The sequence below is a fragment of the Lagopus muta genome, chromosome 19 (genome assembly GCF_023343835.1).
Source record: "Lagopus muta isolate bLagMut1 chromosome 19, bLagMut1 primary, whole genome shotgun sequence".
Taxonomy (NCBI): Eukaryota; Metazoa; Chordata; class Aves; order Galliformes; family Phasianidae; genus Lagopus; species Lagopus muta.
The window spans coordinates 9,311,466-9,326,141 of NC_064451.1; the positions used below are offsets into that span (position 1 = coordinate 9,311,466).

The following is a 14,676-nucleotide window of genomic DNA, read 5'->3' on the forward strand; positions in this document are numbered from 1 at the left end:
CTCAGATCCCAGTTTCCTGTTACACGTTTAAATGAACCAGAGGCAGGCTGTATCCAAAACGAAATGGTGTAAGCGAAAGAGACTCGAGGAATTTTGCATTCCAGAGCATTCTTGAAACCTCACAAATGCTTGTTTAGAAGTCAGAAGGAGTTATTTATTATGTCTCTTTTTAAGGGGGGAAAAAAAAAAAAAGGAAGTAGAAATAGAATTGCAGGGCATAGGTACTGATTCAAAGCTCCCCCTCCTTGGGTTGGGGAAGCAGTCCTCACCCACAGCAGTGCTCCTGCACAGACTAGGAGATGACAGGCATGTTTGGTGGTTTGGTGACCTGGGGGTACTTTGCAAATGACCTCTTTGGGTTCTGCAGCATTTTATTAGAATAACAGTGGTATTGGCAGTCCTGTCCTTGTGTTGTTTGCACGACAGAATGGAGCGGTTCGGAAGCTGGAGGATGAGCAGCAGATGCCTGTTAGCATGGTTCGGGCCCGGCATGGAGGGCCCCTCCGTGTCTGCTGGAGCCAAGGCCACCTGCTGAGGGCTGTGCTGGGGAAGTGGGGACCCCACAGCAGTGTTCTGGAAATGGGTTTGTGCACAGAGCTGTGCAGCTCGGTGTTGGGATCAGAGGTTGGGGTGGTCGGGCGTCCTGCTGTATTTCTGTATGTGCTGTATCAGCTATGGGGCGCTGTGGGCGTTACAGCACAGCCCAGATGAGATACAGGAGATGGTGAGATTGCACTTCTATTTTCTTGTTTTCTTACCTGCAAAAGCAGTGGCTGCTGCTGTACGGCTTTTCCCTTTATGACTGTTCCTTTGCCATTGGTTTGTTTTCATTTTTGGACTGTTGGCAGTGGACCACATCCCCACAGCACTCGCTGTGCTCCTGCAGTGGGTGACGTGGCCCTCAGCCACGGGCTCCATGTGGGCTGTGTGGGGCTCAGCACTGCTCCGTTTGGGGCAGTGGGAAATGCTCTGTGGGGTGGGTAGAGTCCTGAGCCCACACTGACCGAGGAGCCGGCGCCGTGCGGATGCTCTGTGAGCGCTGTGTGTGTGGGGAGGGCCTCAGCAGTGGGGAACACGTGTTCCTGGTTCACTGCTCCGTGTTCTCCCTTACTTTGGAGAGTACTTTGTCCTTAACCTGGCGCTGTTTGCTTCCTGCCTGGAAGTTAGAGTTGCTGTAGGTGATGCAGCAGCAGCTGGGAAGTGCTGGCCTGCGGGCGGATGCTTCGCAGGGAACTCAGCACCACTACTGTAAGGAGCTTCAGGTGTAGTCTCGGTTGTGTCCTTCCCCCGTGGACAATTCTCTGCCATCCTGAAAAGCGGTGGTTTTGTCATCGTTGGGATGTCTTGTGTTTCCTGCATAGAAATGCTGAGGGTGTCAATACTATTGTGGAGACCTTGTGGTGGGTTCTGGTATGCGTGGCTGTTATTGCAGGAGATGGGGAGAAAAAGCCATCGGTATTGCAGCGTTCCTTTTCCCTCAAGGGGAGGAACTTGTACTGAAATAGATATTAGCAAATGTGGGCACCAGAAGTCCCCTTTTCCTTCATGATGCTGCTGTTTTTGTCCTCGTGTGCTGTCGGTATTTAATTAGATCATCTATCAAACAGCTGCTCAAAACGCGAATCTTAAAAACGCTCAACTAGAACAACAGCAGCAGGAGAGCGTTGGAAAGGTCCCCCAGCGCTGCGGCTCTGTGTCAGAGCAGCCACGTAAGTCAGAGCGGTGTGCGGCTGTGTGTTACCCTTTAGTCAGTCGGGAAATCCAAGTGGTGACTTTCAGCTGTCACTATATTAAGAACCAGCGCTGCCTTTCGTGGCAGTCTGTATATACTGGAGTCGGTGCTATGTAGTAAATATTCTTGCTGTGTTTTCATAATCATTCTACTTAGAGTAAGTGCTTCTTGGGTGGGTATTACAAATCTGTTAATCTTTATGGTATTTATGGGGTAATTTTTAACTCTCCTGAGCTCCTTACTTCCTTACAGGTCAATTACTCAATTTATAACGTTATGTCAGGCGTAAGAACTTCACCGTCCAAAGGGTAAACAGTGCTGGGTACAGTTCTTTACCTGTGTTTGCTCTTGGTTTTTTGTGTGCAGTGGAATGCAATAACTTACAGTGTGACCTATTTATTGGGATTTCTTTTACTCTCCCTGGTTTGTACTTTAAAGTGGCTGTGATGACTTATTTTAGCTTTTGTGCTTCATTGCTAATGGAGGGAGCGGGGAAAACTTGCTGCAGCCCTCTCTGAAGAACTCACTGTTAATCACATGGCAGCTACTTAAGCCAAAACTGCTGCAAACAGTGCTTAGGTATTTTCGGTCGGGCACTGCTGTAACTGATGACTGTAAGTCAAACACTGCCGTGCCTGGCAGCACACAGCTCTCTGGGGGAGGCCTTGGCCCCGTGAGATGGGCGCTGACCCCAGCCTGTTCTCACTGCAGCTGTCGGTTTTAAAGTGGAAATCTGTTCAAGTCGATGGGGTTTTGGTGGCCTGTGACAATGAGGCGATATCTCTGCAGTGTCACGTCCTGCTGGGAGCCGGCCCTGTGGTGTGCTGGGGCAGAGGGGTGTGCTGTGGTGGAGATCGCTGGTGGCTTGGAAACCCTTCTGGGGACATCACCGATGGCTTGTGCCACAACCAGCTCTCGTGGAAGTTGAACGGTGGCAGATTTGTGGCAGGTGGTGGGTTGGTCGGCTGGAAATGCTGAGCAGTGTCATACGGAGCTTTCCTCCTCCTGCTACCTTTGTAACTGACGTGCAGTCTGCTGTGTTTTCTTTCATGCTTTTCTGTTCTGTATGTATAAGATGAATCTTCTGCTGCAGAAGCAGGTTTCAGTGTCTGTGATGGCTCTGTGAGGATCTAATGAATCCCCTCAGGAACCTGTCTTCCGGTTGTGCTTTTCTTTCTTCCCAGAGGTAAACCACAAGATCTCTAGCACTTTGGGTATAGCAGTGTTGTTTTCAAAGATTTGGCCAGGTGTTTCTTTCTGGAGTTGGTTGTGTTTTGCAAGCGCATCACAATGGCATTCTCTGTAACCCTTTCTTTTTCCTCCAGTAATGCCCATAATACTGTTTGCTTATGGGTTAAAAAACAAAGGGTAATAAAGGAAACAAAGTTTGTTTTCGGAATAGGAAGGTGTTTATGGCTGGGGTGTGGGGTCTTGGGGGCATCCCTGGGGCTGGGCTGTGGGCAGGTGGGGCAGCTGGAAGGTATGTGAGGAAGGCAGGCCTGGGTTGGCACGTGTGTCTGAGTGACCTGTGTGCTTGTAAGAAGCAAGGTTCAAGGTGAGCCACGGATCCTTGGTCTCATCAGGCTTTGGCACGGTTGCCTGTTGTCTTTCCTCTTGTTCATCCGAGGCTGGGGACAGCTGAGTGCCAGCTTGCTCCTTTTATTGCTGACACAGGTAGCGCTAATGAGTTTGATAATAGCAGCTAGATGATGTGGAATATATTTTTCCTTTGGAGACTGTCTCTAATTTGTTACACAGAACCTTATTAAAATTTCTATTTACTCTGAAGTCATCCAGCAGCAGGCACAACCTGGGTAGCTTTTTTTTGTGCATCCAGTCCATGGCATTCCAGACTCAGTTGCCTTTGCCCGTGGCTTTCCCTTCGCACTGTTCTGCAGTGGACTGCTGCTGCTCTCAGGCCTGTGGCTGAGCGCTCTGCTGAGCGCACATGGCCGCTCTCTTCCTCATAGGGCAGCTTCACTTTGCCAGCAGCATTTGGGCTAGACTGCAAACTCTTGAAGGAGTGAGTCACTGCGAGCCGTGGCAGAGCAGGCTCCTTGTTGCCTCCTGTGCCGCAGAGGTTGGTTGACCTCCAAAGCAGTGGCACAGCTCTGCCTCCTCTCCGCTGTGTTCCCAGTGCTGGGACTTCACATTTGCTCTGTGCCCTGTTTGATCTGAGGCTGTTTATGTCTGCTCACCTGTGGCTCTGACTTCCGACACCTTCTGAAAGAAAAAAAAAAAAAAAGCCTCTCAGAATACTTCCTCTTCCTGAAGTGTCAGGTGTGTCATCTCTCCTACGTGAGCTCTGTGCTGGCTGCAGATGCATTTGTTTAACCTCAATTCAGCTCCATTGATTTATGAAGTCCTCTTGCAAGCACTGTGTTGCAGGACTGGAAAATCACTTGTTCACGAGGCTGTGCTTCATGAGTGAGTTGAGTGGGCTAATCAAGTTAATTAGAAGCCCCATTAAGGTTTAGGAGCAGTGAGAACACCAGCTTTTCTGATCTGCCATGTCTAAAGCTAGCTGGAATTATTGCTCAGGCTGCACACTGAAATTCTGGCTCTTGTGTAATGTGTCTGACCTAACTTTGTGGTTTGAAAACTGTGTATGTAATATGTTGTTTTCTGTTTGGTTCTACAACAAAACAAAGCTGGGTTTAAGACAGAGCAGTAGTGTTGCTGTCACTCTGTCTATGAGCCGTGAACAGCAGTTCTGAGCTGCAAGCAGCTGGGAGCTGTTGTCTGTGGGCAGCAGCCTCAGTCTCTGGATGCAGCTAGGACTGCTGCTGGGAGCCATGGCCTTGTTGGAGGCCCTCGGCGTGTCTGTGTGCACTTAAAATTCCTTAGAGTGGTTTTGATTTGTATAGGAGATGTAATAAAGGCTTTGGATGTGTTATAGGAATACCTGAAAGTATGACTGCACAATGGAACTTCTTGTGCGAATGCCTTACACAGGCTGGTACTTGTGCTCTGGGAAGTACAGAGGGTTGTGCCTGTGCAGCAGCTCTGTTTTCCACGGCTCTGGACAGAAGGCTTCCTGGCACTGGGAAAAGCCCCGGCCCCTCCTGGTCCCCATCCACTGCTCGTGAGAAACAGCTGCAGGTGTGAAGTGGGGAAAGGAGGGGATCGTGGCAGTGTGTGATGGAAGCACGTGGAGGATGGGTCTGAGTTTACCTGCGCTTACTTGGTTTAAGCGATCCACTGGCCCTGCTGGGCTCATGCTCCAGCGTTGGTGCTTATTAACATAACACAGTCATTATGCACAGAGCGGAAGGTGGCACTGAATGGTTTCTGTGTTGCACAGAGCTTGTGCGTTCAGTTATGATTTTCTCAAAAGGTTGATTCCCAGCTTCTCATCAGAACATTCTGTGCAGGCCTCTGCAGCAAGAAAAATTGGACCCAATTTAAATAGACAGTCTTGTGAATCCTGAAAGAATTTGGGCATTTAGCCCAGGAAAGGGAGAGTTCTCTGCAAGAACTTAATTAACCCTGTCTGTCAGCAAAATAAGGAATCAAAGTAGCTGTGCAGACTTCCTGAAGAACAGATCTTCTTGTTCTGCCCCACAGCCGCGATGTGCAGCGCTGATCCAGGAGCTGTGTCTGCAGGAGAGGCGGTGGACGTGCCCTGGGGAGATGAAGCCAAGAGCAGCGTTAGACATAGAGCAGGTGCTGTCAGTTCCAGATCCTCAGGAATGTGTAGGGAAAGACAGTGTTTTACTAATAGAGATGCTAATACAGTTGTCCTTATCATATTTAGTGGACGAAGGATCCAAACCTGTTTCTAATGTGGCTGTTTTTGCAAGTAGAGAAATGTTAAACCTGTTTACTCTGGGAAGAGTTTTCTGCTTCCGTTTGGCTGCTCCTGCAAGGTCCGGATGCTGGGAAGCTCCTGCAGCATCTGGCTGTGTGTCTGCTTCACGCAGGCTTTACGAGGTGGCTTTGAAGTTGCCTTTGGATTTGAATGGTATGAATCTTCAGATCGGCTGTGCTGCGTGGTACTCAGCATCGTTTCCTGTGACTTTTGATTAGGAGAAATGTAAATACTTCAAGCTGTTGTCCTGACGTTTTGAAGTTGGATGTGCATATATAAAAAACGTCCCCTGGGTTCCTTTTCCCTGCATGAGAGCCAGGTGTGCTGGCTGCGAGGGCTGTGGTGCAGAGCACCCCTCATGGCCACGCATGAGGTTACTGCAGGCAGGAGGAGAGATGTGGCAGTGTCTGGCACATCTAATCTTTCCTTCTTCGGAAATGAATGAGTTCTGAGGAGGATAGCATAAATGTTCTTAAATAATTTGGCTTCAGGCTTGAAAGTTCTATTGCATTACAAGTTAGAAGATAAGCATGTTGCTGCATGCTTAGTAAGCAACACAGTAAAATTCCAGGTAGTTTGAGTATGTGTTTGTTTTCAACATGTTTCGTTAATGCTAGCAGTGGCCTGCGAGGTCTGTCTCTGCTGTTTTAAAGACTGTGAAAATGAATCATAGAATCACAGAATGGCCTGGGTTGAAAACGACCTCCAAGATCATCTAGTTTCAACCCCCTGCTGTGTGCAGGTCGCCAACCAACCAGGCTGCCCAGAGCCGCATCCAGCCTGGCCTTGAACGTCTCCAGGGATGGGGCATCCACAGCCTCCTTGGGCAACCCAGTGCTTTCAGAGGCTCAGAATTGCACGTAGAAGAGTAGGAATTAAGGAGCCTTGGCTTCTTGTCTGAATTTTATGCATATGTGAGTGCTGGCTGGAAAAAACACAGCCCACTCTTGCTGGTCAGTATTTGCTCTATTACTTGTCTTCAGAAGAACTGTTTTTCACTTCAAATGCAGCTGAATGCTGTCCGTACTCAATTTTGTATGTGAGTGTGTATTGATTATATCTGCCTACAGTAGGAATAATGTACACAGAGATGTGCAGGTGGCAGCACAGTAGGAAGCTCTGTGCAGGGAAGGAAGTGGTAGGACTGGTGGAGAGGAGCATTTGTCTCATTGTCACCGTGACTCCTTATTCATAGCCATACATCACTGAGTACCTCTGGCATGGGTTTCATGGGCGCCCTGTGAAACCGTCCCTTGTAATGAATGGATGGAGCTAAGTAGTGTTTAAAATGTGTTCAGAAGACTTCTAAAAACAATTTTATCTTCTGGTTTGGGGCTGAGTTCTAAGGAGGTGATTTCACAGAGTGTTTAAAGAAAAACACCACACAACCAAAAAAATAGCACTAACAGCAAAAATCTCACATTAAACCTGTTGTGTGCCACAAGAAGGGGATTTGCAGGGAAACAGTGAAACAGCAGCAAGGATCAAATAGAAGGGAGAAAGAAATTGTTCAGTGTGTTTGGTGTGTTTGCAGCTGCGGGGGACAGCACACAGAGCTCAGGCACATCAGAGCCTTTTAAGCTGGGGGGTGCTGCTGCATCGAGGAGCTGTGTGAAGGGAGGCAAGATGGATATGTGGGAGATGCTGAAGCAAAACTGGAAGCAAGCTGGTAGCTGCCTGCCTGCTTGGTGGTGGGAGCTGATGAAGGTAAGGGCACGAAAGCCCTTCTGTCAGACCTGTCAGCTCAAGTACCCTCTTCAGGTGTATGTGTAAATGGAAGGAGGGGAATGCTGATGCAGAGAATGCTTGGAGAATACTTCCAAGTTGCACTACAGATTTGTCCCTGAACTAGACTGGAGAGTACTTGAAAAGATAATGTTGCCACAAATGGGAATAAGTTTCGGGTAGCTTAAAGTTTGTTGACTTAATGTCATTTTGCTTCTGGGTATGGAGCAGTGAATTACAGTGTCTGTCACAGCATTTATTTAACGAATATCAGTTGTTGACATGAAGCTGTAGGGCTTCCCAGCCATTTTGCTGCAGCATTCTTGGTGGGTTTAGGGCATTCAGGAGGCAAGCACTCTGTTACTGCCTGCTAAGGCTGTGCAAACTAGGATCTCAACATTACATTCTTGGAGGTCGTTTCCATAGTTGGAACGTTTGTAACTTGCACCCATATGAGTTGGATGAAGATAACCTGAAAGGCTTCAAAAACATCATCTGTTAAATGTCATTCACATGAACTTTAATTAAAAAAAAATGCAGCACAGTGTCCTTAGGACTTAAAACTATTGACAGTTTTAGTTTGAAGCACAACTATTAGTTGTGTCTGGTGGCTGATGCTTAGTTACTCACAGCACCAGAGCCAGGCTCTGCCATTTGAAGCTTCCCTGGTTCCACAGATGGAGAAAGCCAATTTCTGCCTGCTGTGTTTCGTCCTTCAGAGCTTACTTCATTCCGAGTGAATAGCATTTTATTAGATAGAATATTAGCCCTTTGGTCATGGATGGCATTACTAAACCTAATCTAAAGTTGCATAACTGGGTGATATTAATATTGTTTTTAAGAGTTTGTTCACGCTTCCATGTATTTTATGCTTTCCCAGGCTCTGCAGGTGTGCTGTATTCATGCTCTGTTACATTTGCTGCTGTGTATGTAGATACAGTTTCCTCTTCATGCGGAGCCTAAGATTCTGACTCTCCTGGCTGATGGCACATCCGCATTTGTGCAGCATTTGTGCCTCAATCCTCTCAATGCAGCCTGGACAGGAGGTAGGACAGCAGCCCGTGGGGCGCTCCTTCCCAAGTCCTCCCCATGCAGTACTGCTTCACTGCCCTGTGCCTTTCAGTGGTATTCCTTGTGTTTTTTTCCTTCAATGCTTGTATTTACAGGGGCTTTTTTCCAGTGTTGGCAGGTGTGTATTTCACGTTAGCACGAGGGGTTTTTGGATGTTAGACTGCTATTTGCTTATGGTAATTTCCAGTCATCATAAGGTGACTGAGAGAGATGAGCCGGAGAGGAAAAAAATTGTCAAGCATTTACAGTAAATACTCCCTGCTTTTGGAAACGCTGTCAGAAGTTTAATTGTTGGGTTCAAGTGAGTTTGTCACACGCCAGACAGAAGCAGTCTGCTGTGAGGAGCGGGTCGTGCCCTCCCACCAGGCAAAAGGGAGAGTGAGAAGTGGGGCTTTGCAGGGCTGCGTCACCTGGTGCTGCAGAAGGGATGGGGCAGGCGGCTGAACCCAGCCTGTAATGAGGTTCTGCACGGCGTGCATGGCTGCGTTTGCTTTGCCAAAGCTCTTCAGTATGATGGATGAGATTTAAAGGTTGATCTGCCTAAATTGCAATGAGAATACTAACGACTGAGATATTTCTGTTGTGAACTATTCCTACCAGACATCACAGCCGTGACAGAAATGGTGTAAGATAATGGACAATAAAAGTCACTCGGAAATAATACTCTCTCAGGACTGGGCTGCCTTCAGTACAGCACGTACCCTGAACTGCAGCGATAATGTAATCATGAGCCAAGATCATCATTTAAATATATAGGTAATCTCATACAGCATCCTGACAGATTTATTTTACGAGCAGGCAAGAGAAAGAATGTTATTGGGCAGTGGAGAGGAGGAAGCGCTGCTGGTGCGGCTGTGCTGGTGGGACAGCAAACCCTGCAGCTCTGCCCCCAGGGACCCGGAACCCACAGCCAGGCCTGCCCTGCAGCGTGGGCCCTGCCTTCCTCCCCCTGCGGGGGTCGGGGCAGCAGCCTCTGGGCTGTGGTTTAATGCCCACGGGTGGCTGGGATGATGCGAGGATGTGTGTCTGATTGTGCTTTACACTGGGTACCCAGATAGAGCTGTGTGGGGACTGGGAGAGGGAGGTGTGGGGGAGCAGCTGAGTGGAAAAGCACGTACATACATACATAGCTGTGTACATCTGTCATGATACTGGGGGGCGTTGCAGCAGGTCGGAGGTGCACACAGTCCCGGGACATCCCAAGAAGGGTGCAGCTCTGTTGGGAGAAGCAAAGCAGCTCTCAGTGAGCTCAGGTACATTTTCTCGAAGATGAATTTGTTGCAGGTTGGGTTCTGGTCCAGCTGGGAGCCTTTCTATTCCTTCCGTTGTTGTCAGAAGCTGTTTTTTCCCAGTGCTTCAGGTGCAGACAGACTGTCCCCACCATTGACATCTCTGCAAATATTGACACAGGCCGCACATTCAGCAGCGTAGGATGTGCCCCTTTGTGGTCACAATGTGTTGCACAGCTAGTGCCAGTATTTCAGCAGCGGGGAATTCTGGTGTGTTTTGTGTTGACAAGAGTTCCCTCTGATTTTGGTACTGTTGTGTTGGCAAAAAAGGAAGCATTCCCGCTTCTGGAAAGGATCTTGTCATTGAAGAAATAAACTGGATCACGTGAAACCCAGAGCCGAGGTATAAACAACCATTTTCCTCAAGAGAAGAGGCTGCTAAAATCTCGCTGTTCCTTTTTTAACCTCCTTCCAACCTTTCAAAGAATAACAGGGACACCTCATCACCAGCCGATAGCAGCCTGGGTTGCAGTGTTGTTGCATGCTGTCTCCTGGCTGAGCATCACGTGGGGCTGCAGGTAACCGCTCACAGGTGGGACCTGTGCGCTCCCTGGGCCTTGTGCTTTCCTTGGGGAAGTCATCCAGCTCCATGGCTTTTGGTGTGCTGTGCCTCCTTCAAGTACTTGTATGAGTTGCAAGGAAATGTGTCGTGCTAATTGTTGGAATCCACGGGGTAGCTGAATGCACAGGTTGTGTGACACGGCTCTCCAAAAGGATTGTGCCGTGCGCTGCATGCACCTCTTTGGACGTCACAAAGGGCCCTGCGGTGCCGACCTCGTGAGGATCCCAGCCACCTCCACATGCTGCCAGCTGCCCAGAATAGCCAGGCTGCTGCTCGGGAGGACACGCTGTCCCGTAGGTGTCAGCGGGCTGCTGTCATGTGAGCTGTGTGTATCTCTTTTCAGAGCTGATATTTGGTTCTTACTGCTTCCTTTGCTTCCAGCTGCAGCGCCTTAAACAAACAGCGATCAAACCCAGACTCTCCAGCTGATGAATTTGTGCTGCCCTGAGATGCTGACTGCCTTTCCTTGGCTCAGCCCTCGCAGTGACACTGTCTGGAGTTTCCTGTGGCAGCCGGAAAGTTTGGGCTCCCCAGGAACGCCCCGGATGTGTGTCAGATCAGGTGGTGGTTCCTCACATTCAGAAGTGTCCACCTGCACTCTTTGAGCTCCAGTCCCATCCTGAGGCAGGACACAGATCCCATGTTGGGTCAGTGTGAGGCTGCGGATGCTTCCTGGCACGGCATGGACGTGCCTTTTGGTTTTGAGACTGCAAATTCCTGAATCCCTTTAGAGATGGGTGATGAGAAGGGCAGCTGCCCGAGCTCCAGGTGCACTGCAGCATTCTCTGCCTACAGCCTCAGATGACAAAGAGCTGCATGTTGCATTCTGCCTTTAAGGAAATGACATTTCTTAAAATAACTAATAATAAAATAATTAAGATAGTTCTGGCAGTGTAACAGAGAGTAGCAGTTTCATAGGACATTTTAATATTGATATTGAGACGCGTTTTTCGTTTTTAAGTATTCACCTTTGCTGCTAATAAATCATCAGATACCTGAAACTAAAGGAAAACTAAAATTGGACTTTGTTGTGCTGATAGCGACCATCCTGCTTGCAGCAGAGCTGCAGAGCACTGCCTTGAGAAGCGCTTTTCCCCGAGGGCTGCTCCTGCAGCAGCTGTCCCTGCGGCCGTGTGCGTCTGTTTGCTGCAGCTCACAGGAGCTGCTGCTGGCCGGGTCTGGCACGGCTACTTCAGGCACTGCTGACAACTGTGAGAAGAGCTGAGCCTGACTTGCTGCAGAAATTCTTCTGCATCGTATTTTCTCTCTCCCCGTTCACCCCCCTCCCCCAAATATTTAAAATACCTTTGCATTTTAAATTAAGAATTAGTCATTGCTCAGATGCCAGGCGTGCACTATTAATACACTAATGAGATCAGGTTGTGCTCTTGCTGAGTGAATGCTTGCCAAAACTCTTCAAACAAAGTTCTGAAAATGCTGGAGCTGCTGTTAAACATTGCCTTGTCAGTGCTAGGGACAGCAGCAATGCAGCTCTAAAATGGATCTCCCCCAGAACGTGTGTGGATGATGAATATTTAGCTAGGAATAGCATTCCTTAGTCACACAGAAAATCTAGAGCATCCTATTGGATGGGAAAGGAGATCAGCGTGGTTACTGTGCATGTGCTGTATATGTGGGGAGTGCATTTCTTGGCTGTGTTGCTCCCAGGCCAGGTTCTCTCACTGCTGCAGGAGCAGCACAGTGCACACTGAAAGTGCCCCTGTGTAGCGGGGAGCCCAGCCAGGCTGCGTCCCGGGGTGGGCTTGGGTTGGGTGGCACCGAAGGCTTTGTTCTCTGAAGCAGCACTGCCCATTGAGGTCACAGTGCCACGTGGCATCAAAACCTGCAGCTGCACTGGAGCTGGTTGTGGCATCCTTCTTGAACCTCCCATCCAAGCGCTTGTCTCTTCCTGTTACCTGCAGGCTTCTGCTCTCTTTTATAATACAGCTCAAAATACACGCAGTGTTGTCTTGCTGAGGAATAACTTGCTCTGATGGAAGTGCAGGATGCGATGCTGGGGGGTTTGTGTGAGGTGCTGGATTTCACAGCTCTCTGCTGTGCTGTGTGCAGCATGAATGAGGTTACGTTTCAATTTGTGTCGTGACTCTGAACTCCACAAATGAGATCTTTGTGCTTAAAATGGAGAGGCTGCTGGATTGGTCTCCATCAGGTATGAAGGGTGATGTCAGAGTGAAGTTGGTGAAACTGTTTTTTTGCTGAGATGCCTCCTCACTGTTGATGAGCTTACTTTAAGTTCTCCGCCTGATAGTTCTGGGGGATTCTTTTCTCCCTGCTGTGGCCTTTTGCTGGGTAATGTGGCTGTAATGCAGAGCAGAGGCTCCAGTTCCCGTGTCCTCAGCAGTGGCCTTCTCACGCTTTCAGATGTGGGTTTATGGAGCGTGCACTTGTTCTCGAGCACTGTCTGGCTCTGAGTAGCACTTGGGCATTGTTTTGCTCTTCCAAATGATTTGAGGTGTGTCTCTCATATCTCTCTGTTGAGTCTATAACAAAATAGATAGTAACTGTGATTCCTGGCTTACCAAGTGCATGAGAATCGTAAGGGAAGTTTTGGGTATTCCGTGTTTGAACGTATTACCATCTCTGGAAGAACACACAGAAATTCATGTTGAATGTAAGATACAAAGTATTGCAGGACACTAGAAGATACAGATCCTAAAACAGCACTTAACAAACGTGATGTAGGGGGGAGCTTGCCTTCTCCTTGCCCTATGCATACCTCATTGATTGCGCATGCCTCAGATTTTCAAAGAGCTTTAAATGCCTTAGAAGTAAGCAATGTATGTCTGTTTGGAAATTTTCCGGGGCTGGGTACCACTGTGCTTCAGCACAGGGAATGTTCTGCTGGCTTATAGCTTGCTCTGCTGGTTTGCAAGGACTGCTCTGGTGCTCCAGAACCAGCTGGAAGCTGGCACACTGCATCCACTGTGAGTTCCTGATGCCTGGCAAAGGTGTCCGCAGAAGTGACACTCACTGCTGTTAGATTTCATATTTAAGTCTTTTGTGGTGTACCAGAGAGTGAATAAACTGCTGTATTTCTTACTATGAAGTTACACCCATAGTGTTTGTGATGAAGCTGCTCTTGCCCTGCACCCTCAGGAGCACTGGCACATCTTGCCCTGGTGCTGTGCTCCCTCCTGTCTGCTTGCATGCAGACGTGCTTGCGCTCGGGTTCGTCCTCTCCTGGCAGCTGCTGCTCAGGGGCAGTTGGCTCTGCTTTGCTCTGGTTTGGGGAATTACACGCATTAGAGGAGGGAGGCAGGGGATGGACGGTGTCCCAGTGCACATTGCTGGTGTGCTGATGGCTCTCTCTGCTCACAGCCCGCAGGTCCAGCAGCGCTTGGCATGTGGGCATGGAGGGGCAGCACGAGCACCCGCAGCACCTGGGGGACCAGACCAGCGCACTCTGCAAGCTGCCAGGCCAGGACTTCCAGCACGACCCGCAGGTGAGCACAGCCAGCCCTCGCCTTCCCTTCTCTGCCCTTTGTGCCCTTCTCTGCTCAGGAACTCTGTGGTTCTGAGCGCTGTGGCTCTTTTCCCCTTCTCTGTCTGTAGGCCAGGCATATCCAGTTTGAAATGCTGCCAGCCAGCCAGTTTCCTGAATCCGATTTTTGATGATGATAAGAGAAAAAGGAAACACTTTAAATTTTGCTTACAGCAAGTATTTTTAAAACAGCCTGTAAATACATGTATTGCGTTGGCTTTCTCTCTGATTCTTTAAAGAAAAGGACAAAGAAAAGCATGTTTGAATGTAAACAAATAATATTTTATTTCCTTGCATACTTTCATAATAAATGCTGAAGAAGTAGTTACAAAATACCAGACAGAGTTCATTCTGTGTGAAGCTGTAGGCTCTGTGTCTCTGTATTGAGTTTTTGGGAGGTTTCTACCCCAATGTGTTGGGTGGGTTCTGTTTCCACCCTGCCTGGCAGTGGTTCCCCTGCTCTCCCCTCCCTTCCTGCAGCACTGGGGCAGAGAGCCCCAACCTGTATCCAGCAGTGAGGCTTTTCGTGGGATCACGAGGTCTGTATTTTCTGCATTTTTTTAGACCACAAAGCTATTTTTTAGAGCAGAGTAGTTAGAAAGCAGAAGCTGATAGCAGAGCATTGGAGCTGTGGCGTGGGGCCGTGCTGAGGAGGGCACGTGGATGCTGCTTGGGCGCTCTGGCCGTGCAGCCAGCAGTGCTGGTGGCTCCTGGGGCAAGGAAGGGTTGTTCAGAAAGCTGTGTCTGTGCCCAGCAAAGGATTTGCAATGACGATGAGTTGCCTGCACGTACAGCATGGCAGTGAGTGCATCTTACACAGCACTGCTTGGAAAATACATCGTATGGAGCAAAGCCCCCCTCTCCTAATGTAGCAATTTGTCATATTAAGTCACTTAATAATAATTGAATCCCCTTGATTAATCTCCTAGAATTAGCCAGTTGCATTTTGAGCAATTAGGGTTAATTACTGCCTCATTTGGCAGG

General features: G+C 48.7%; 1 protein-coding gene across 3 annotated transcripts in view; it reads left to right on the forward strand.

Annotated features, from left to right (window-relative positions):
- NEK6 (NIMA related kinase 6) overlaps window positions 1–14,676 on the forward strand; it is a 47,938-nt gene that overhangs the window by 4,042 nt on the left and 29,220 nt on the right. For 2 of the 3 annotated variants that reach the window (XM_048966412.1, XM_048966413.1), the window contains exon 2: window positions 13,530–13,654. In XM_048966412.1, the coding sequence (XP_048822369.1) occupies window positions 13,562–13,654 (93 nt within the window). In that variant the 5' untranslated portion in view covers window positions 13,530–13,561. Of the gene's footprint in view, window positions 1–1,801; window positions 1,890–13,529; window positions 13,655–14,676 lie in introns of those variants that run through there. The other variant, XM_048966414.1, reaches the window with a different exon arrangement.